The 24563-nt window shown below is 34.0% G+C and overlaps 2 protein-coding genes across 2 annotated transcripts; one reads left to right on the plus strand and one right to left on the minus strand.

The window, feature by feature from the left end:
* The first annotated feature begins 94 nt into the window (after window positions 1-94).
* LOC131843265 (nuclear cap-binding protein subunit 1) lies at window positions 95-17851 on the plus strand. Its single transcript, XM_059191895.1, has 10 exons — window positions 95-256; window positions 335-1116; window positions 1588-2006; window positions 2358-2495; window positions 2777-2880; window positions 14693-14946; window positions 15600-15843; window positions 16413-16528; window positions 16997-17185; window positions 17613-17851. The coding sequence occupies exons 1-10, from the start codon at window positions 217-219 to the stop codon at window positions 17724-17726; spliced, it is 2400 nt and encodes a 799-aa protein (XP_059047878.1). The 5' UTR covers window positions 95-216; the 3' UTR covers window positions 17727-17851.
* Window positions 17852-18485: 634 nt separating this feature from the next.
* Window positions 18486-23830, minus strand: LOC131843259 (fructose-1,6-bisphosphatase 1). The gene is made up of 6 exons (XM_059191889.1): window positions 23455-23830; window positions 22721-22865; window positions 20523-20629; window positions 19928-20154; window positions 19152-19330; window positions 18486-18729 (listed from the first exon to the last, which is right to left on the minus strand). Exons 1-6 carry the CDS (start codon window positions 23628-23630, stop codon window positions 18553-18555), a joined length of 1011 nt encoding a protein of 336 aa, XP_059047872.1. The 5' UTR covers window positions 23631-23830; the 3' UTR covers window positions 18486-18552.
* Between the last annotated feature and the right edge of the window lie 733 nt (window positions 23831-24563).

The raw sequence follows: 24563 nt of genomic DNA on the forward strand, positions 1-24563 counted from the left end.
ACGAAATGTCAAAATCTCAGCACAAGTGTAGACCAATTTAGTTATTATGCCTCAGAGATGACATTGCTTCTGAAGTTAATCTGTGATTGTCAGTCAATGTCGTTTGGTTTCCTTATTGCTTACACTTTGTTTTGACCCTATTTTTTATATTTATCATTGAAAAAGCAATTATATTATAATAATTAACCGTCCATCTCTTCTGAATTGTATAAAATTATGAATCGCAGAAGGGCTCACGAAGACGACGATGGCTACGGTAAGTTCAATTAATTATTTTAAGGTTAGATTAAAAAGTTTATTTCATACAACATATATTTTATTTACATGGTTTCAGAGCGACTACATAGGAAGCGACGACGTGTGTCGGAAAATCAAGAGATAGAAGATAGACTTGAGTCACTCATTCTGCGAGTTGGTGAAAAGAGCAGTTCCAGTCTAGAAAGTAACTTGGAAGGCTTGGCCAGTGTACTAGAGGCGGACTTGAGCACTTTCCGTGGAAAGATATTACGTATTCTTACTGATTGTGCTATACGTATGCCTGAAAAATGTACTATATATGCAACATTAGTTGGTCTCCTTAATGCTAAGAACTACAATTTTGGAGGAGAATTTGTGGAATATATTGTAAAAACTTTTAAAGAGAATCTCAAAGCAGGAAAATGGAATGCAGCCAGATATTGTTTGAGGTTCATAGCAGACTTGGTAAATTGTCATGTACTAGCTGCAGCATCATTAATCACTTTATTAGAAACATTAGTGGATTGTGCGAATGAGGATGGAGTACCACAAGTAAGACGGGACTGGTTTGTGTTTGCTGTGCTCTCCACTTTACCATGGGTAGGCAGAGAACTGTATGAGAAGAAAGAATCATTTCTTGAGCATTTACTTGTAACTATTGAAGTATTTCTTAATAAAAGGAGTAAGAAACATTGGCCAGCATTAAAGGTATGGTCAACAGACACACCTCATCTGCAAGAGGAATATTTGGACTGCCTTTGGTCACAAATAAAAAAATTGAGGCAGGATAACTGGTCAGAGAAACACATCCCTAGGCCATATCTTGCATTTGATTCTATTTTGTGTGAAGCTTTGCAACACACACTGCCGGCTATACAGGTATGAAATTTTAGTCAGTTTCTACCTACCTAGTAAATAAATAATGATCTGACATTTATTCAAATAAATTGCTGGATTGCGTTTTTATTAATTCAGCATGAAATGTGTATAATGCATGAGTTATTATTGACTGACTAATTTAATTTGGTAAATACATGTTACTGGACACACTATGTAAATACATGTTACTGGTGTCATTCTCTTAAGGCTATTTTTGATATTAATTGTCTAGTATAGCACCAATAGTAGAAACTGCTTAATTTGGGGCTAGATTATTTCCCATAAAGGTTTATATATTTATAAGTATAGTGAATTTATAAATAAAACATATTCACAACAGGGGCCCTGAAATGGTTATGCAATAGCAGATTCCTAAATCTTGCAAACTTTGGCAGTAGCTCATCAATATACTTCTCTGTTTTGTCTGTTGATAATATTGTTTGTCTATAAATAATTATGTTTATGTTTCAGCCACCACCTCACAATGATAATGACACATACCCTATGCCTCGAGTTATATTCCGGATGTTTGATTACACAGACTGCCCTGATGGTCCTGTACTGCCTGGGGCTCATTCCATTGAAAGGTTCCTAATAGAGGAGCATCTCCATAACATTATAGAGGCATATCATTTGGAAAGAAAAGAATGTGCGGCACAGTTACTTTGCTTTCCTTACAAAGCCAAGATTCCACTTGAATATTGTATAGTAGAAGTAATTTTTGCAGAATTGTTCAATCTACCTAGGCCTAGATATTTAGAGATTGCTTACGGATCTATTTTGATTGAACTGTGTAAGCTTCAACCATCATCAATGCCACAGGTATTGGCACAAGCTACAGAGATTCTATTTTTGAGGATTGATACATTGAATGTGGCTTGTTTTGACAGGTATGTCTATTTTCTAATTTTATTTAAATTTGTTAATTTTTCGGTATCAAATTTAGTAGTTGTTTACCCTGAAGCCTGTGTGATACAAGATGCTCACAACTGTGGTTGCATATTATTTGTCAGATGAAGTTGTTTCTAGTGGTATGATAACTTTAGTTTTATTGTTAGACATAAATAAATAAGATATACAGTATATGAAGATACTTTACAGAGTATATGAAGATATTTAACAGAATCCTGAATTTTAATTAATTAAATTAGCATGAAATTATTTTTTTAATTAATAGTTTTTGTGTACTTAATTTAAGAAAATGTTACTATTTTACTTTATACTACTTTTAATTGTTATAGATTTGTCAATTGGTTCTCATACCACCTAAGCAACTTCCAATATCGCTGGTCCTGGGAAGACTGGGAAGGTTGCACCCAACTAGATATTGACCACCCCAAGCCCAGATTCATACGAGAGGTGCTCGGCAAATGTTTGAGGTTTGTGTTCCATATGATAGTATAAGTGTTACCTTTATTTCAGAATATATGACATATATGAAACCCACATGTCTCAGGGTTTAAGTTATACTTGATAGTTCACTCTATGATACACATACATGTATTACCTCTGCAATACACCCACAATACACAAGAAACTTGAGTATTTGAAAGTTTAACTTTTAATCTGAAATTATCTTGAAAATGTAGAATATATTTTCACAATAATTTCAGATAAAAAATTTTGTTATAGAAATACAAATTTGAAATGTTATTTATAGGTTATCATACCATCAGAGGATAAAAGATATAACACCAGAGACGTTTTCTGCATTTGTACCATTGAAGCCGGAGCCAATTTACAAATATTCCATGGAAGGTGCAGGTAAGAAAAGATATAAAATTATTATATTATTTTTTTATTAAAATAAACATATTTCAACTTATTCTAGTCTTATTTAAATAATGAAAATATTTACATTTTTGGGTAACACTGGGTAATCTTAACATGGTAGGTATATGTAGGTTTGTGCAGTATTGTATTTTAGCTATGCCTTTAAAAATAAATGCTTCATAATTGTTTATTTTGTATTCGCTATTGGTATGTAGAGGCATATGTTTTGACATAAAATTAGTTGCTCACCATTTACCAAAGACTTTAAACTTTTGATTTGAAATAACTTCAGACAAAAATACTTCCAAGATCCATAATCAAGTTGGACATTGTAAGTAAATTAACAACATTAACTATGATGTTACTAGTTCAAAGCTTCTTGTCTGCCCAAATAGAACTATATTTTACTGTTGCGGTAAAACATTGCATGTTGCATCGCATAAGCATATGAAATTTCTTTTAATAGTTAGAGTGTGTATCATAGATCTGTATAATTTTGGTTAAGAACTTCTCTACCAATATATAGAATAATCAATAATAATAATATTATTCAATGGAGTTATTGTATGACTATAGGCAATATATTATATATATAGGTATATGTAGTAGGTTCAAACAGTTGAATAGTTACTTTAACAATAAATGTAACTGGGTTGTTGGCTATGTATAAAAATGTAAGAACATGCGGCAATTATTTAATTTTAAGCTCAATCACTGTCTAAGTATTGATTAGGAGGCGATTGTTATAAAGTTAATTTATTTAGGGATTTGAAGTTCAGTCTATTCCATGGCCATCAATTCCAGAAAGCTAAGTGACCGCTCAGGGTAATCATCATAAGCGTCGTCATCGGTCTGTCGGGGTGTTTCGTCTTCATCTTCATTATCGAATGGCGAAAAGTCATCGTTTTGGGGATCATTGTCGTTATCCTCGTATTCATATTGTTCTTCATTTTTATCATCAGGGTGTCTTTTATTGTTTATATTACTAAAGAAATCATCAAAATCTTCATCGATCGGAAGATATTCTTCATGTTTCTTACTCTCCTCTTGACTGAATACAAGCTTAGGAGTAGTTTCTTTGATATTTTCGGTTAGGTCATCGTAAGTAAAATTTTCTAATGATTCGTCTATGCTCTCAGTCACACTGTTTATATTTACAACGGGGGTTGATGTTGTTTCTTGTTGAATAATAGAAGATTCCTTTGGCCCACTTGTAATTGCAAGGTTTTTATGTTTCTTCTTTTTACACTTAGTCTTGTTCTTCGAAACCGAATGAGAAGATGCTATTACTGTCTTTTCAGTTACTATTATTTCTTCGGGATTGTTTATTTCATTAATTTCACTTGCTGACGTCGATGTTATGTCAAATATGTATTCGCTTTGATCACTTGGGTCTTTTTTATTACTTTCAGTATATTTCGTGTTTGGTACTTGTTCTAATTTATGGTCTTGATCCAATATTGGAGATTCGCTATTTATATCATATTGATCTCCGGTATTGTCGTATGAAGGTAATGTTGAGGGTTCCTGATTATTTGAATTTGTAACTTCTATTTTGTTAGTAACTTCTGGTTTGTACGAAGAATAGCCATGATCATCATGATCTTCAATTTTATGATCCGTATCTACATTATTATGACTGGAAGGTGTAGCATATCCTTGGAAATTAGAACCTTTCCTTCTTGGATATTTCGCCGTCTGCAGTGGTACTATGGTTTTGTTTTTTTCCTGATTAACACTCCATTTATCGTGTTTGACTGATGTTCCTTTTTGCATCAAAGTGGATTGTCTGAAACGATTTTTGTTTTTTGGTTTCATTGTTTTAAATGTTTGTTCTACGATTGTTGTATTATTTAAAATATTTGCAGTAGTAACTTTTGGCGTTGTTGTTGTTGTTGTTGTGAACGTGGATGTTCTAGTTGTTGTAGAAACTGTAGTTGCTATCAAAGGAGTGGTAGATACTGTGTCATTTATTGGTTTCCATGATTTGTTTGGTTTTGTAGCAGCGGAACTCGCTTGAGGTGTCAAATCGTCAAAAGGTTTTTTTACTTGAGCTTTTTCTGGTGCCTTGGTTGTCGATGTTATGCGTTTATGTTTTTTTATTTTTTCTGATTTTGTGAATTTTGGTGGAGGACGGGTGCGCTTTTTTGGTTTCAGTGTTGTAATAGCCTTGGTTTCTGGAATCAATGTTGCTGTAGTTCTTTTTCTTACGACAGGGGTAGGTGAATACAATTCAGTTGTAGTTTCTATATTTTCGATCGTTTCAACTTTTTCTGTTTGAGATATCATAGGCGTAGTTCGTGTAAAAGCACCTATAATACTAGCCCACTCCATGGACTCGTCATCTTCGATAGGATTATTATGAACAGTAATTATGTCCGGAGCAGATGTCGTGACTTTTTGAGATTTTATATTCTCATGCTTTTTTGGTGGTTTCTTTCTATTACTCGTTGTGTCTTTTACGATTTTACTAGTAGTATTAGAAGACTCTTTACTGCTATTTTTGGGATTATTTGTTAATCCCACGAGAATCGGTCTAAATGCTGAATCCACTACAGAATCAGAATTAGAGTACTGCGTATTATCGAGCTGAGGGCTTGGTCTAAAATCTAAAGGTCTTGTTTTTCCAGGTTTCGTAGAATGTAGCTTCATTGGTGGCATGGGTTTAAAAGGTTTTTTATCCATTGTTACAAATACTCCTGGCGGAGCGTTAAAGACTGGAGGCCTTACGTGATCTGAGAAGTAACTTATTTTAACAGGCATTGGCTTAGCTTTATTGTATACTTTATGATAAATTATAGGTTCTGAATCCTTTGTTATATTTTCTGCTATATTATATTTGTTGTTTAAGTCCATACTGTAGTTTATTGTTGTTGTCATCAGAATTGGTTCTGATGGTGTTGGTAACACAGCAGGTCTTGTTGTTTTTATAATATTACTTGGAGCGACGTATCTTGGATCCGAAGGTATGAATGAATTGCTTATATGCGTGTCGTGATCGTATTGTTGTGGATTAAAATGAGAGAGAGGTGGAGCTGACAAAGGTGGGCGAACATATTTATAAGAATGAGGTTTGTAGGAATAAGGCAATGGCTTTTTTTGTTGATATTGTTCGTTTGATGAACTACCGTAGTTTAATTTTGAATGTTGTTGGTAAACAGGAGGTACATATGGACTAGATTTGTATTTATGTGGCTCAGCTTGTGTATCATCATCTGCGAAAAAAGACGAAAAAATTCTGTCTAAACTATGGTGATATCGACGACCTTGGTTGTATTGATTTGGTACTATATTCTTATGAAACCAGACTGATCTTTCTGGACGTGGCGTATGAGATTGTATTGGCTTTTTTCGATAATCATATGGTTTTCCTACAACAATATCGGGTGGATTCTCGCGGACAGTGAATATTCTTATCGGATTTTCATGTGGTTTCTTTTGTTGCTTCTTTGGCATTTGAGACACGGAGAAAGTTAGTTCGTAGTGATACTTTCCTGATGAACTATTATCATCTCGTTGTCTGACACGCTTCACTGACCAAAATGCTTTAACGCCTTTCATACACGAGTCTTCGCTACATTTCTGTACAGTCATTTCGTCTTCTATGAATCTGAAACCTCCTTCCTGTTCTACCAGTCTTCCTTTAGCCATTGTAGTGACGTCACCGTAAGTTGGATGTTCATCCTCTTTAACTCTATCGAATGGTGCATTCTTAATTTTATGCCATAAATTATGATCTTCCTGTTCTTTCGAAACTTGTTGATCGGGTTTGTTGTTTGGAGATAGTATATCATCTTTAGCTATAAGTTGATCAATTTTATCTCTGACTAGAGTTAAATAGACGCTATGCCTCAATGCATCTTCCCAATAACGTGCCTGTATAGTGGAGACTGAAGTCGTGTAAGAAGTATCGACAACCTCATGGGAAGTTCCGAGTCTACCTTCTCTGTAATCGTAGTGCCAATTATTGACTGGTATTGGCATCGGCTTGAATTCAATGTCTGTGTCAGCGCAATTCCCTTCTTTATGTACCTGCAACAATTCAACAAATTGTAAGTAAACATGCATAATAATGTTATTGTATGTTCGTATAAATTAAATTGCGGCAGTTGATTATATTTTCTGCAAAAAATGTCGCTGGACGATTACTATGCGTTTGAAAGTAAAATGCCGGGAAAGTATAGCCGTATTGTTAGCGTGCCAGTATCAGTTGCGTGCCAGACGGTCCACCCCGCGGAGTCGAGTTTCCAATCATTTAACTCGTATATCTACAGTCTACAATAGCCTGTTTAATATTTAATTAGGTGTGTTGTTTATTAAACGAAAGGAAACCCGACAAAACATTTTTTATTAATTGACTACTATAATATTTTTTAAGACAATGTATTTTTTCAATTTCATTAAAGTTAATTAGGAATTAAACAGCACTATAAGTAACAGTCTATCTACCAGTTTATCTGTTATTTTTCACGGCTAAATCATTAAACAAATTGATTTTATTTCGATGTTGAGGTTCATTGCACCTTGTCGTAGGGCATAAGCCAACTACTATCCAACTGACTTCAAAAAAAGGTCCTCCACCTTTTCTCTTTTCTCAATACATCAACATATATGGGAGTGTTATGAAATTTTTATTCAAGTTAGTACTTTTCGTGTAGTCCTACATAAATTTTATCAATATATGTTTTTAAAGTTTGGAGAAGAAAATAGATAACTCGAAGTACTAATTCTTCGCAAACGAAGTCGTGTCCATCAGTTAGTATACGTATAGTTATGAAATTCTCCCACAAGTAGTTAAACTATGTTAGGTGAAGGCTAACTTGTATTCTAATTCTAATTTTAAGACAAATGAGAATTTTACAATTATCGTCTTTAAAATATTTTATTTAAGGTTAAATATTTTTATTATTTACATAATTATAATATAAATATTATATTATAGAATATAAATAGAATGGAACTTTTGACTTTGTCCACCGGTATAACAATCATTATAATAATAAGCATAAACAATTCACACAATGCCATCTAGTCCCAAGCAAAACAGAGCTTGTAATGGGTACTAAACAGCTGATAGAAATATATAACTCTATTTTTTTGTTAAATACATACATATAATACATAGAAAAATACCTAGACCAATACAAACAATATGTATATTGTTTTTAATAGAAGATAATGGAATGATGCCCGCCTGCGCTAACTGTATAGGCTGACTGGGTACTAGTGCACGATGATAAGATTAACATATTTAATTGCACCAGGAATTATCCACGATTGTTTCCAGGGGGAACCACCAGGGTCGACCAGACATTGCTAGCAATGGGGCCACTTGTACAGTACACTGTTACAGTAGTTCGATGAAAATAATCCTTGGTTGTCTGTGATGATGCTGAACTTCTTTCCAATAAAGTAGCGATTGTCCAGCAGTGCTAAAACGTTGTGTTACTCTTATCGTTAACAACGGATCTTCGGTTACCCAATTTCATTGTTGTAAAACGCGATAATGTTATGGTTTATATATCAGATCAGTGCTGATCTAGACCCAAATACGCAGCAGCCGTGGAGAGTGCGTCGTAATATTTATTGCGCTAAATAATAATAAATAATAATACTATTAATGAAATCCAATATTAATATTTTGAAAAATAAAACATGTGACGAAACTATGTTTACCGACTTCGGCAATGGTGGTCGTAGATACACCGTGTGGATTTTTAGTGGGTGAGAATCCCACATACCCCAGGCTGGGGAACGGTTGTTTGAAGATTTTTCCACACGAAAATAAATGTGTGTTAATTACACCATATGTGAGCAAATGTAAACGTAATTATTGTATGCTTGAATGTATTTATTATCAACTGCAATTTCTTGTTATTTCATTTATTATTTAACTACTACGGCTCCGTCTGCATTTCTTTTAACTTTTTGTTATTAAAATCAATAATATTTCCAAAATAAAAATAGCCTAAGTTACTTCTTATTATATTAGCTATCTGCGAAATAGAAGTCCCGTCAATATCGCTCCAATCGTTTCTGAGTTTAGCAAGAACAAACAGACAGACAATTTTTTTTATTATTTTTATGGTATAAGTACCGTATATTTTCATATACATTTAGTGGAAAGCTGTTAATTTTAAATTAGAAACAGAATTTTCATTTTGACCTGTATAAAAAACTGACATAGACTTTGTAAAAATCTCAGTCACACCCATTTCAGTCTTCTAAAAGTTTGCTTTATAAGTTGTATTTCGGTTGAAGGGAAAATTCCAGAATAAGAGGCATGGCATGTTAGTAGTTCGGAATGGCAGCAAGAGTGGTAGCACAGGCGTCACATTATTACGCGATGTCCGTGTATATAGGCTCTGGTTACCACTTGTCATTGGGGAGGAAGGGGATTGTAAGTAATGTGGACCACATTGCTAGAGATGTCCCATTCCAGGTTGACCTCCATACGCTTCCCTCTGGGAACCATCGTGGTAAAATGGGCCAAAATGGGCTGCTTAACCTGACTCTGTGCTCATATTATCGCCAGCATAAACCGTTATCACAGCCGGGTTTTTTTATGGATAAAAATGGAATGTTGACAATTTTTATCCATAAAAAATAACAAGTGGTATACTTGTTATTAAGCGGGCCGACAGCGTTTGCAATTTCAATTATATAAAAAAAATTGACGTTCAATTTCTTTCACTTATTTGTACACACGAGCGAAGCCGGGACATATAGATATCGATAAATTTGGTTATAATCGGCAGTGAATAAGATCACTATGGTTCTAACGATAATTTATTGCTAAATTAACAACAGTATGGTTTTAATTACGATATTGTCGCTCCAGTTACCTGGGAAAATCTCCTACGACACAATACACTAAGCAGAGGTCATTGTCTATGGTATTATGCACTTACGTGTGATATAGTTGCAAATTAAAAGTATTACGAGTACACTCGTAAAATATTGTAAAGTGAGGACAAATATATTACAATGGCGTATAAAAAAAAATTATGTATACTTTATTTGAATTCCCCTCATTATCATATTTTTATTAAAATAGGTATGTATTTCATATTATTAACTGAAAAATATAGATTTCCGTTTTTTAATAACCGATCAACGAACTCCTTAATCGCCTTTCGGAAAGTTTTGACTATGTATAAATGACGTCATGGATATACTGCACACTATAGTATTCAGCGACTATAGCATAGTTGCCATCCTAAGTGTAGGTTATAAACCTTAGAATAGATATAAGGCCCTTAGTTCTAATATTAGTGATTAAGCTATTTAATTATTCGGATTTTACATTATACCGGCGATCGGTTAGATTATAATACCATTTTTTTGTTTAACGTTAGGTCAATAGACGTTTAGAAATATAAGAAGCTATATTTTTAGTATTTTCAAAATAATTTGTGAATTTTATGATTTTGTCCCTGTATTCTATGCAGGTCTTTTATATTAATTTGCTCATAATAAAAAAAAACAATACTATGTTTATATGATACCAATGTTTTAACATTGGTATTTGTAATTTATTAACTCATAGTTGAATTAGAAGTGGATTACAAAGATAGAATTTACAGAGATCTTAATTTTAATCGAAATTTTCTCGACCCAATTTCCAACATTGCATAGCAAAAAATCTAGAATACTCACAATCAACGCAACGAGAACGCATAGCTGTGCGGATTTCATCTTTGTCCACTGTCACTATGCACGGATGCCACTTTTTTTAATTAATGCCTTGGAAATAACGCGTGCGGCGCGGATGCACCGGGCGACGCGAACTGACAACTCTTGCGGGAATGTAGCACCCCACTCGTGAAGAAGTGTAACTGTGCGATTCCTAAAACAATGTACATTATGAATTAATTTCAAGCCCGTCCACTCTTGTAAACTAAATAAGTCTGTAATACTACTGACGTAAGGCCGGGTAGTATCGATTGTTGTTTATTTGAATTAAATTTTCACTGAATAATGACGACCTGGGTGGTCTAGTGGTTTGGTACACCGCCTTTCTTCTAATAGTTGAGTGTTCGAATCATAGCGCGTTGCAAATATTTGTATTCTGGAAATATATTAATACACAAAATTTAAATATTTCTATCAGTTGTCTAGTAATCATAACATAAGTTCAGATGAGCTTGGAACTATATGGGACTTTGTGAATTATCTAGGGTTGCTTTTTATTATTATTATAATGGGTAATAATTAAATTAAAATTAAATATTTTTAAATATCTTGGTATTTGTGCCAAAATTGTATTTGTACTCTGTTAATGATATTACAGTTTGCTGTAGTATCATGGATTTAGTACGAAACTTTAAAACCATATTTTCAGGTTTTACTTTTCTTTCTTGACTTTCCATGGTAGGCCTCTCCAGGATTCAACTGCCTTTTCGTGATAAAAGATAACGTATGTCCGTCCTCCTGATACAATCACGTAATATTGCTTTAAAATCTGTTTACCTGTAACAAACATACAGACAGTCATTTTTGTATTTGTAATATGATTATATACAAAATAATATTTGCGCAATATAGTCTGATGTGACACTGACAACGTGGGTAGTCGCAGGATGGCCCATTGCGCTATTACCGACAGGGGAAGTAATGCAACAGACAGACTCACACGGCCTTATTACAAAAAGAAAATTGCAACGTTGATGGTATCTTTACTTTGCAAAAATACAAACTCCATTTTAAAAACAGGAAAGTATTTTAACTATTGCTACGAAAATAAAAATATATATAGTTATGAATTTTAACACTTCTATGTAATTTATATAAGTACCTACTGAAATAAATTTATTTTTAGTTTATACATTTATCTTTGAAGTTTACATTGCTTGGTCTTAGCTATTATTTTGATATGTTCCCAATAATGCATTTAATTCAATGTATACTTAGTTTTGTAACCTTTTTTATATTCTTGGAATGGCAAACGCGCAGTCATTCCTCCTATTGATTGATAAGCGATAAACGTCATCTATATACATGAATGTCCTCCTCTGGAAACATTCATAATAAATTCCTGGTCAATTAGTCAAGATGGCCTAACTGCCCTGACCTCATACTCATCATCACTGGTGTCCCGCCAGCGTAACACGTTTATTCCATTATCATCCTCTAAAATCCCTACCAATAGCTTTAAGAAAATAATTATGCTATCTAAATCTAATGTAGGTCTAAATCCGTTCAGAAATCGTGTTGTTATCATCTTCTGCTTTTTGAAGTCGGTTGAAATAGTGTTCGTCCACGCAGCGGGACGCACGAGTGAAATTCTCGCGTCGCGTGCACTTTCCATCTCGCAGGCTTTTCGCAGTTTTTTTTATAGACGTCCACACACGGGCTGTGGTGACCACGTATACATTAGACCTGCAATTAAAACTAATATTTTAACTATTTTTGAAATTGTAGAAATGCGTGAATATTGAAGAGGATACGTAGTGTTGTTGACCCTTTTCATGTAAGTTATGCGATATCTATGATATGTTAAAAACACTATTTTCTTTTGTAATTTTTTAATATTCTATTTTATCTTCTCCAAAACTGAATGCACATCCATTCAGTAAAGCATGTTTAACCTGTTAACCGGGAGTTCTCGTTCAAATTATACAACATGTACCGGGCGCGTATTGTTTCGCTAGGACATGTCAATACGTCACGCCCGGAGACCGTCTATATTTTTATGTATAACATAAAATAAATGAAAAACTATTAAATATATATCGTTTATTAATATTGTTGAAGTACAAAAGGAATCACAAAACAAGTAAAAGCACGTAAACAAAATAAAATTACACAATAGGTACATATAAAAATTCAAAACTTAATTTCTGTGTGATATATTTTAAAACAATTATTAATACATAATGCTACACTACAATTCGGACGACGACGAAAATATACGCTCCGTCCGTTCCAGGGCGTGCCAAATAAATTTTGGAAGACTTATTCATAAGGAGTAAACAATATCGGGTACGGGTAGGACACCCGTACCCGATATTGTTTACTCCTGACGCATTTATGCGTCTTGCCCGGTTAACAGGTTAATTTTGGTATCAAGTTTATTTATAACAATATTTTATTCATGAAAGGCAATCACTGTCAGTGTTGTCGGTAAAAAAATGTTTTTATTCGAGATTAATATTCGTCATGACATATGAGGCCATATAAATGTTCTAATGACGAGCAATGATTTAGCCATAAAAAATATTAATATGTAATACATAAAAATATTACAAAAACATTCCTTTGTACACTTGTATAGATGTTTTAGTTGTAGTAGCCTTCCTTACATCATTTGGGATCTATATAAGATATACAATTTTAAAAATCTTCATACCTATGACTTCATACTACTACTTATACTCAATGTCTAAACTTTGACTGCACTGCATGGAAGGATCCTTTTATATACTGAAAATTAAGGATTTATGTACATACTTACATATCTGTGATGATGATAATGTTCAATGTATAAGTGGTATAAATGAAGATGGCCATGTTTGTAGTATATAACAGTAACAAAATTAATGTCTTTTGTTTGTTAGTCATTTTACACCTTAATTCCAATATTTTAAAGTTTATAGTTGTTACCGACTAATGGAGAGGAAATATTGAAGCTAATAGCAATCGATATTCTTTCATATTATGATTTATGCATTAATGTGTCGTGTGAACATATAACATATACAAACCGATATGTATATGGGGAAACTATTTGATTTCCTTATATAGTTACTGTACTGCACGTAATGTTACCCAATTATATTCTATTCTAATAGTTATTTAATTTTATGCCATAAAACTGCTATTATAGAGTACATTATAAACCCGGTATAAAAATTAGAAAGTGTCGCTTTATTTTTATATATACCTAAAATTTGTAAACACAAAAAAAATATAAAATACTTTAAAACTGTGTGAGAGAAATGGTGAAAATTTTGAATTTTATGTAATTTTCAATGCCGAATTATAATATATATATATATATTTAAAATAAATTATTTCATAGGGATGTGAAAAATAGATTACGTCCTATTCTTAGACATACTGAATATACACACGACATTTCATAAGAATCGGTCAAGCCATTTCGGAAGAGTTTTATTGCAAACATCGCGACAAATTTGTATATTAAGGTATTTTAAGACTATGCCTTGTAGTAGATAATTATGTAGCACCTTATATAATAGGGTTGGAATAAACTAATGTTATAGATTATAGTTTGTGTTTCCCATGAGGAGCGCGCTCCAGCGAGCCAGTTTGCGCAACCCACGGTATTGTTCTGCCACTATCTCGTACCATCTACACTAATTGCCGACACGAACGTGTAAAATCGACAATGATTTCCAAACACGATTTTTCATAATTCGTTTGGCATTTAGCTGATTTTGTGGAAGATAATAAGTATTACTAATCCATACTATATTAGTTGATAAATAAGAAAGTGCGTCTGTTTAATAACTTTTCATGATTGATCGTCTTACGGGTCTTATAGCTTGATGGGAAGGTAGATTTTATCACAGGATAATACTGACACTATTTTATTTCGATGAAAATTCATTATTAAAGACGAAATTACCGGTAACAGCTAGTACATTATAAACAGATAACAGATATTGTACATACCTGTATCACGCGACATCGTTTGCTGTTATGAGAGAAAAGCAAGCTTTATCTATTGATCTAGCAGATTGTTGCTTCTTGATCGGCCAACATTTTACTGTTATTCTAAAATGCAAACTATATAAAGAACATTATATTTTATAGTAATGTTTTCGTGACATTTCAGCTTCTCTCCCGGGCACCGAAGCAGCTCACCAGTTGGTAGTGTGCGTCCGCAACAAATGCACACCAGAGGAAGCATTGAACGTCCTCCGCGAGTTGCCAAACCCCCTGCGAGAGGGTGAACAGCCGGCGACAGCGCAGGCCGCCCCCCACAATCCTCTAAAGATAGACGTCTTCGTGCAAACACTCCTCAATTTGGGAAGCAAGAGTATTTCACACAGCTTCGCGGCTATATCCAAGTTCCATTATGTATTCAAGGTTAGTTTATTTTATAAATGAATTTTGTAAACACGTGGTTTTGATGTTTTATATTAATTGAATGGATCTGATGAGTTGAACAAGACATAACGTAGGTCTAAAGTTTTCCGTGGCAATTTAAACTAAATGTTAAACAGTCAGTTTATGTAGGTAATTGAAATAGGAAAAACCAAGCTGACGGCTCACCTTATGGTAAACCGTAACCGTCCCATATGTACATGAACAGAACTACGGACATGACGTTATCATGTGACCCCGCGTTACCAATCAATCGTAGTCATGCCTGTTGCCATAATGTCATTCCCCTTATTCTGTAATTTCACTGCTTATGAAGTAAGCTACATAGAAGAAGTCAGTCATTATAAAAAACATACTAAAAAAACTTACATCACTAATAAAATTAACAATAATCTATATTATTAATCTAAAATTATGAATGCGAAATTCCGTCTGTCTGGATGTTAGCTTTTCTAGCGCCTAAACGGATGTCGAAGAAATTAGGTGGGCCTAATAATATAATGGTTGAAAGTTTGTACAGACGGAGTTGTGGGTAACAGCTAGTATTAAAGAATCTATTCGATTGCAATAGCTATAAAGCTAAGGTTACATTTGCAATGTCAACCGAAAACTATGGAATAAACCTAAAATTACAGATTTTAGCGGAATCAGAGGAGGCACAGATCTGCATACTGCGCAACGTGTGGGAGCTGTGGCAGCGACATCCGCAAATGGTGTGCGTGCTCATAGACAAGATGCTAAAGACGCAAATAGTGGAGTGCAGTGCGGTGGCCACATGGCTGTTCTCCAAGGAGATGGCGCCGTTCTTCACACACGGCTACCTGTGGGAGGTGTTACATCTCACTATTGATAAGATGAACAAGCACGTCTCCAAATTAAGTGAGTACGATATGTAATTTTTGTAATGGGAATGGTAAACTAGCTGACGTCCCACCTGATGGTAAGTGTCGACATGACATGACATAACATCATGTGACACCAGTCATGCGTTGCCATTCCGAAATATGTGATTCTTTCCTCAAGTTATCTGTAATGGATAGCTTTTGGCGATATTGATGATGATAGTGCCGCATTTTTAAGAACATTTTTGGAATGTGATCTTTATAAACTTTTTTAGTTCATAATAAATAGATCTTTCAGTATTTTGTACAAAGTAGTCTACGTGGGTATTTATCTAGCTACGTAGCTGTAATTGCAGGGGATTGAATGGTAACGAATGAAAGGTACGTCACATAATGATGTAATGTTTTTTTATTGTGTATAGACTACCTTTACCATCAGGTCGGCTGATTTTGTTTTTTTTTTTCAGTTTCTTAGTGTCTCGACATATTAAATCGTTATTAATACTTCTTGAGAGGGGTCGAGGTTATACAGTACAATAAATCTACCTACATTATTACTAAGAAGATAGGCATTGGAAGGTAAAACACGTATTTAATTTTTCGTAGGCGGGGAACTACAAGAAGCCAGAGAAGCACTCGCTAAAGCCGACTCCAGCAGTTCAGACTCTGAGGAGGAGGGCGGAACCAAGAAGAAGAAAGATCAGGACAAACCGACAGAGGAGGTAAATCAAAAAGCGTCTTTTATCTGAGTTACTGTTAATCGTTTAATTACAGATAGACAATCAAATTGTTACTTATGTACATGCAATTGAGACTTCTGACAACTATTGGCATAAAGGTCTGTGTCTATAACCGAATAAAAAACATTATTAAGACATTCCTCGGGTAGGGGGGACTGAAATTCCTTTCAAAATGTCGTCTTCGAATATTCGTTCCAAGAAATTGTATTTGGGAAGTATCAGGTGCACTTATGACTGTAGGTAACTTAAAGGACAAAATAGATCACAAAAATATTCTCGTATCATTTTAACAAATTACTCATGTGGAGGCTACGCTCAAGTGGTCAGAGTATAAGAAATCAATTGTAACGTCATGTTCTACACTTACAATAATAGCAAATTTCATATTGTTCATAAATTTCGTTTAGGCAGCAGCAGGAAATAATAAAACAATTGATATCTATTTAATAGGCTGTTGAACGAATGGAGGAACGGCTGGAGGCGGCGCATATGGACCAGAAGCGTCTGTTCCTGATCGTGTTCCAGCGGTTCATAATGATCCTGTCGGAACACCTGGTGCGGTGTGACACGGACGCGAGAGATCCGGTAACCCACTGGTACCGCAGCACAGTCGGACGACTACAGCAGGTCTTCCTCGTCGTAAGTGCCATTCCAGTATTTATAGTTTCATTGTTTATTAAATTTTAGTATGCGTTCGGTACGTGGGACCTGAAGAGCCCTAAACAGTGTAATATGATTACTAGTAGTTGGGAAAAAGAGAGATGTATTTACTGACTTATTTCTGCGGAAACGAACTTGTGAGTTGTAAGCTACATTAGAATTTGTAATGTTTATATTTTAGGATAAAATTCTGTGCCGAGTTACTGTTTTACACGTGGTCCCGACGATAATAATTTTGTCCCAAACTATGATTTTGATTATGCCCTAAAATATACTGATCTTTATAATAGTAATAAACCAAGTGACGATAAAAAAAAATCCATAAGAAAAAGAATTTTCACTATTATTACCTATATTTATAAAATAATATTATTCTGAAATTGTTTTCTTTTTTTTATTGTTTTAGCATCATGAACAAGTACAAAAGTACAGCAGTACGCTGGAGACGTTACTCTTCACCCAAGATCTGGACCCACACATTCTTGACGTGTTCCACCAATTTATCGCACTGACGGCGTAGTTGCATATACAACTGCTGCCGGATTGTTATTATTATTGTGTGGCGCATAAGACTGGTATTGTAATGTTCGTATTAGTTAAGCTTATAGACAGATGAATATTGTGACCGTATTAAGGAAAGCAACACTTTAAACAACAGTATAATAAAATAGTAAATGTATAATGTAATAGACAATTATTATTGTATGTTATACGAGAGTCTAAAAAAACAAGAGTTCATGTTCATGCAGTTTTGTATAAATAAATTATTCAAAATAAGTTAAGTGAGTCGTTTATTTTTTTCTTCTCACTAAAATATTCTTCATATCATATCTATAATATTCTTTTTTATTTATGAACTAGTAGTCCTAGCCGGATTACCTCATGGTCTCATATCTTTGTAAGTTTTGTACATATTAATATATACAGGATGTGACAAAGAAAGATTATTCTAAATGGAATAATGTTCTATTGGAATAATGAAATATATTGGTGCAAATTTTATTTTGGACGAGAACAGATTTTATATTAAAATCTGCTCTCTCCATCATTTTAGCATATGGTATGTACTGTGGTACTGCCTTCGTAAACTTAATTTTGTTTACACCGGACAATATGAGAGAGCTATGATAGTTTTTATTCCAATAAATGACCCTAAATAACATTTTTTAATGAAACTTTAACAATTAGGCAAAACAATGCAGGACCCGGGTCAGGTAGTAATATTGTAATTGATTACAAATGACTGATGCAGAAAGTGTTAAAAAAAAGAACATTTCTTCTAATAAATTATAATTGACCTTTCTGGCACGAATCTTACTAAATAGTACAGTTTATCACAGACAATATCATTTTAAGTATGTAAGCAATTCTTCGACGTCTCTCTTGGAGCCGAGGAAACAGGGCGCGCGCTGGTGAATAGCAGTAGGTTGGATGTCCAACGTCGGTATTCTTCCATTGGTGGCTAAACCACCCGCCTCGGTCACGATGAACGCCATCGGATTGCATTCGTATAGAAGACGCAACTGAAAAAGAAAAACGTACATAGTTTTTATGGTCTGTGGTAAGTGTTCCTGGACTAATGATAAGCACCAGCGTGGCAGTTTCAATCTCATAAAAAAAACATAGAAGCAAAGTTATCGAGTGCGATTCTGTAGAGCAAATACACTGTATCTATAAGTCTGAAGTATTTTCGAAAGTTGTGGAAGCCTAACAACATACCGTATTTTGAAAGGACATTATTTTGTCGTTTATTAATTTTTATATGCTCAAACCATTTATTTGACACACACACGGATATATTGTCGAAGTCTGTGGTCAAATTACGAATAGATTTATAGTCTTTGTCCTTAATATTATTTGTCTATAGTCTTACTGAACTTAAGAGACAGGGAGATACAGCTAGTTTTGCTAACACTGCTTGTAGGTAAAGGTAAGGTAAACTTACTTTTCCACTGGGGGCTGACTTGGTGGCGGGGTACAGGAAGATGCCTCCGTACTTGATGGTTCTGTGCACGTCGGCGACCATGGAACCCACATAACGGGCTCCGTACGCCTTGCCCGTTTTAGGAGCCTTCTTATCTTGCACGTACCTTAAGAGACCATTCTCCCATTCTGCTGCATAACCTGCAACAGTAGACAAACGGTTGTAATATTTTAATTCGAATGTCAAAGAAGGAAGGGTATGGTTATTTGATTAATAAAAACAGTCAAAAATACGGTTATTTCATTGTTAAAAAAATCAAATAGATGTGTTCGGAATCTAGAGGAAACTTCAGCATAAACAACCTTTTTATGTAATAAATTTTGTATATAACATGATTGCAAAACAAGCGGACGGTCCACCTGATGGTAAATGGCAATCGTGGCCTATATACGTGAACAGCGTTACAGTCAACACCATCAAATATTGCCTTTGGATGTTTTGAATCCGTACCCTGCCCATTTCACCTTACAGCTAAATCACAACTTATAGCAAGTTGCTTTATGGCAAAAATAGATTAGCCAAAGGTTTATACAAAGTCAATGTGTGTACGTGTATGATAGATTTAAAAATGTTAAAATTTCGCGTATAAATATACAAATAATAGTGAACCTAATAGTAATAATAAAATACATTTATTCTGCAGTACATATGTAGATATAGAGTGATTAATAAACGATTGATTTCAAATTTTAATCTATTTGTAAGCATCATATGATGAATTTATAAACATTAGTTACCTTCGTTAACAGAAAAGATATTTCCCCTCTCAGGAATCCTCATGTTAGGGTCTGTGAGTATGAACTCTCCAATAGATGGATCGTACAGGAAGCCGTTGACTCCCTTGCCCTTTCCGATAGAGAGCACCAGCATAGTGGCAGACCCGTAAAGGGCATACCCAGCCGCTACCAACTCGCTGCCCGGTCGTAAAGCATCGGCTACAGAAGGCTCGCCATTCGATGTTTTTCTGGAAATTGAAACATATAAGTACATATAGTGAGGTACCAATAAGCTGAATGATTTGAACGCGCTAATCTGTGCCAATGAGCTATAGTAGGTATAGTGGATTTGCCTATGCTAACGGTATACGCAGGCGAGAGCCAGTGGAAGATGATGGGATGGTGTCTTTTGTTCATTGATGTTGAATTCACAGGTATAAACATCTTGGTTTTCAGGCGAATGTGATAGGTATATTACTAACAATAGAGATACTGTTCAATATTCATTAATAAAACAACTCCCCATTACATACTAAAAGTAATTAGGACATTGTGTTATTTCTTTGTATGGACTAAATATTAACGGCTGATTGATTGAAAGTTCTAGAATACTTACTTATAAATAGCGAAGATAGATCCGACGGAGACCAGGCAATCAATGTTGGAGGATCCATCGAGTGGGTCGAAGCAGACAATGTACTTGCCGCGTCTTTCTGTTTCTACCTGGAATAATTTTATTTACAGTTACTTATAAGGCTATATTGCTCGTGAAAGGGTGCTGCCAGGGACTGGTCTACTCAAACCACTGTGATTGATTTACTTCGTTACTTAATTAAATATTAGTTTAATGTGTGTGGTATAATAGGGCAGAGCCTTTGTTGGCAATAGGCGCCCCTTGTTGGGACGGCAAAAAACTATTTAAGAAATTTTAAAAACTGCGTTTTTTTTTACAGAAGGGGCGCCCCATGCAATCCGAAAAAGTCACGACTCCAGACGATGTATTTTACATTATTATAGGCTTTGGAACTATATATTATGTGCAATGGCTATGTTATTATATATGTAGATATATAATAAGAGTAGCAATCAGTTTGCACTTAACTCACTGAGAGTTAAAATTTCAAACAAAATAAAAGATAGCTTTTGAATATAATATTATCTTATCTGTGCTTATAGCAGAGTATAAATGTTAGATATCGCATATAATAAATCAAAATAATTCGAGTGCCGGCTATTCAGATTCCAATATCTTAAGTGAAATGTAGTTTTTTTCAGTTTTGCAGTGATCTGAATAGTAATAGTCGATGCTGGGCATCGCATGCGAGTAATTATTGTAGAAATCTCAATTTTTTTTAAACACATCTGTTGATGTAACTCTTTGAAAATGTAGCGTAGCGTAAGTTCATTAGAATTTTTAAAATCTCTCAAATATATTCTTCAGCATAAATATATAAGCTTCAGTCAAGTTTATTCATCGGAAATAAGTAAATCCAATCACTCTTTTTTATAAGTAGACTATTTTTTGTATTTATCTAAAACACAAATATAATGTCTAATTAATTACTTTTCTTTTTTACGTCGATTCGTTAAGACGTTATTATACGAAACAAAGTCTCAAACCGTTATGTAAAAGTTACATTCAGTAGTAATAATATTCCGGATATCAATTAATGATAAAATAATCGTAAACAAAATAAAATGGTATATTTGTACTCTATCTGATACAACATTTTATACAGTTGACCTTTATCTTGAGGAATATGATGAATAAACACTACTATACATATGTATATACGATCGAACGAGATCGTCCAACCATATCCTCATGATAAATTATAAATTATAGACGTGGAATTTAATATGATCTTTGTTTACATGGATTTTTAGCATGCAAAAAGAAAGAAAACGGAAACTATCTATAGTATCATTTTACTAATATTATAAATACGAAAGTTTGTGACTATGTCTGGGGATGTTTGTTACTCGTTCACGCAAAAACTACTGCACGGTTTTTGATGAAACTTTACAGTAATATAACTTATACATCAGAATAACACATTGGCTACGGATTTCATGCGGATGAAACCGCGGATACAGCTAGTATAAATATATAGATAAGAAGTATGCAACATGATTGCTTACGACGAAATTAGAAGGCTTACTTGTATTTATCTAATCAAAAATTAAAAGTAGGTAGCTTAAAATTTTAAATATATAAGTATTTTAAAAAAAGATACAAAGACTTTTCCGTACTTATTTTTATTTATATTAAATAATTATTTTTATTAAACATGGGTCAGTTAATATTAAGGACATGAATTACAGAAGTAGGTACATCACAGTGACTAAAACTTAAATGTATTACGTATTATATAAAATTAAATCATGTAATATTATAAGAAGGAAAAATTTTAATTTTTGTTTGCATGTGTAGGTATTAAAGGATAAATCAAAAATTATAAAAAAAAATTACACCTATACATTCCTACCTAGGTATAGGCAATGCCCTAGTTCCCTACAATAATATTTATTTAGCAAGGGACTTTAAAACTATTATTTATTATATATTTTATAACTATTATTATATATTTTATATTACTATTAACATTTACTATTATTATTTAATCCTTACCAATATTATATATGTGAAAGTAGGGATATTTGTTACGCTTTCACGCAAAAACTACAGAACCGATCATCATTAAATTTTCTACACATGTTCTTGGATGTATTAGAATAGATATAGGGTACTTTTTATTTAAAAAAAACATGCGAGCGAAGCTGCGGGTAAAAGCTAGTACATAATATAAATACCTCTATCGCCGTAGTGTTTTCTTCGGATACAAGAAGGCAGGTGGTGAAAGACGATTTGAGCATGTTGACAAACAGGTCGTTGGATAAAATGTCCAATTTCTTGACCTGCTCGCCTTGGACATTCACGTCGCCGGATATTCCATGACTGGAATATAATCATTCATCAGCATGAGAACAGAAAGTTAAGAGTTTACTTAGTAACTTAGCTATATCTAAGCCTCTGTCCATGTTCACAACATATTGGCACATAGAGGTCGTTGTCCTAAGTTATTTTTAAATGTGTTTTAATGGCTGTGTTAAGGTTTAATCTATTTCAGAAATTAATTACTAAAGAACTGAATCGATAGATTCAGTTTTGTATGTGATATATCAGATGTAAGGTAGATGAATGTTACTAGCAGAATTTTTATAATTAAACAATAAAAAAATTCATATAACATTAAATTCAGAAGTTTCTTTAAGAGTAATCTCCTCAATATCGTAAAAGGATTAAAATAAAACTTTATTTTCGTATTTGAAAATGAGTCATATTGCCGATGTTCTATTGAACTAAATATTACAGCACTGATTTTTATTTTTTTTATTACATGTATACTATATGACCGATATGAGCATGATATTTATTAAGATAACACGTACAATGACGCGGTAACACACCCACCGACCAAATTAAACATCAACATAACCTATACAAAAATATAAACCACTTTCATTCTGTTGTTGTTAATACATACAGTTTAGCGATGCCGGCTTTCCTGACCGCTGACTGTATCGCCTTGACTGCTGTTTGGATCGAGTTGAGAAGCTGTGTCAGATCACCAGTGGCCGTTGGTGCATTTCTCTGCTGTGCTAAGACCCATCTTGTGAGGGTCATAGCATTAACGTCGAAGGCAGGGCCTTGTTGAGACATGTTGTGATGTGGCGGAATGGAATGTAGTCGAAACGAAAAGCAGCGGTCCGGTCTAACGACGCCGCGCGACTGCGATGTGAGCGAAGTCAGTACCCGAGCCCCAGTGAAGGTTATAGGAGATATTCGTGCTAGTAGGCCCGAGAACTAAATGCTATAATGTGCGTGTACTTATCACTATTTATACATATAATAAAATCGTAGAAAGGTCGAGTTCGTAGGTACATTTTTTTTAAGAGAGCACTTAATTATTTACTCTACCTATCTATGCATAACACACACAACAAGTCTCATCATAAATATTTTTTATTTATTTTGTATAACAACATTTACGACATTGATGTATATAATGAGGTAAATTAAAAAATGTTGGATAGGAAGTTTTCATGTTTTTTTGACAACTATGACATGCCTACATAATTATAAATATGCGTAGCATGCCTCGCCAGATACGTGGCAAAACTTTTGGAAAAACGGTAGGTCAAATTGTCGATGCAACAGTAAATATCACACTTGACATGATCACGTTTCGCTACGTGCACGTGTCACTTGAATACGATGTGGCACAGTGCAAACCTATAGCCGTCTTGGATTTATTTGGTTTGTTGGTGTTTCCATTACCGGAAAGTCAGTCAAAAATATAAATTGACACAAATTTTTATGCCGAGCTGTTACGAACTTTTGTCATTAGTGAGGGTAGTGACCAGTACGCCATGTCGCTATTAAATACATTTTGTCGGTAGATCTATAGGTTAGACACACATTATTTTAAGTGGATAAAAGCGTGGTTAATTTAATAACAAATAAAATTTGTGTCATTTTCGAGTTTTCGTTTATATCCATTTCATTTTAAAGTCAACATTCATGAAGTCGTATCTAGCTTACTTCGTACTATTTCCCTAACCCCACAATTTCTCTGGTCTACTAAACAGATTG

The sequence above is a fragment of the Achroia grisella genome, unplaced genomic scaffold (genome assembly GCF_030625045.1).
Source record: "Achroia grisella isolate CSIRO2021 unplaced genomic scaffold, CSIRO_AGI_Agris_v1 utg2946, whole genome shotgun sequence".
NCBI classification, from domain to species: domain Eukaryota; kingdom Metazoa; phylum Arthropoda; class Insecta; order Lepidoptera; family Pyralidae; genus Achroia; species Achroia grisella.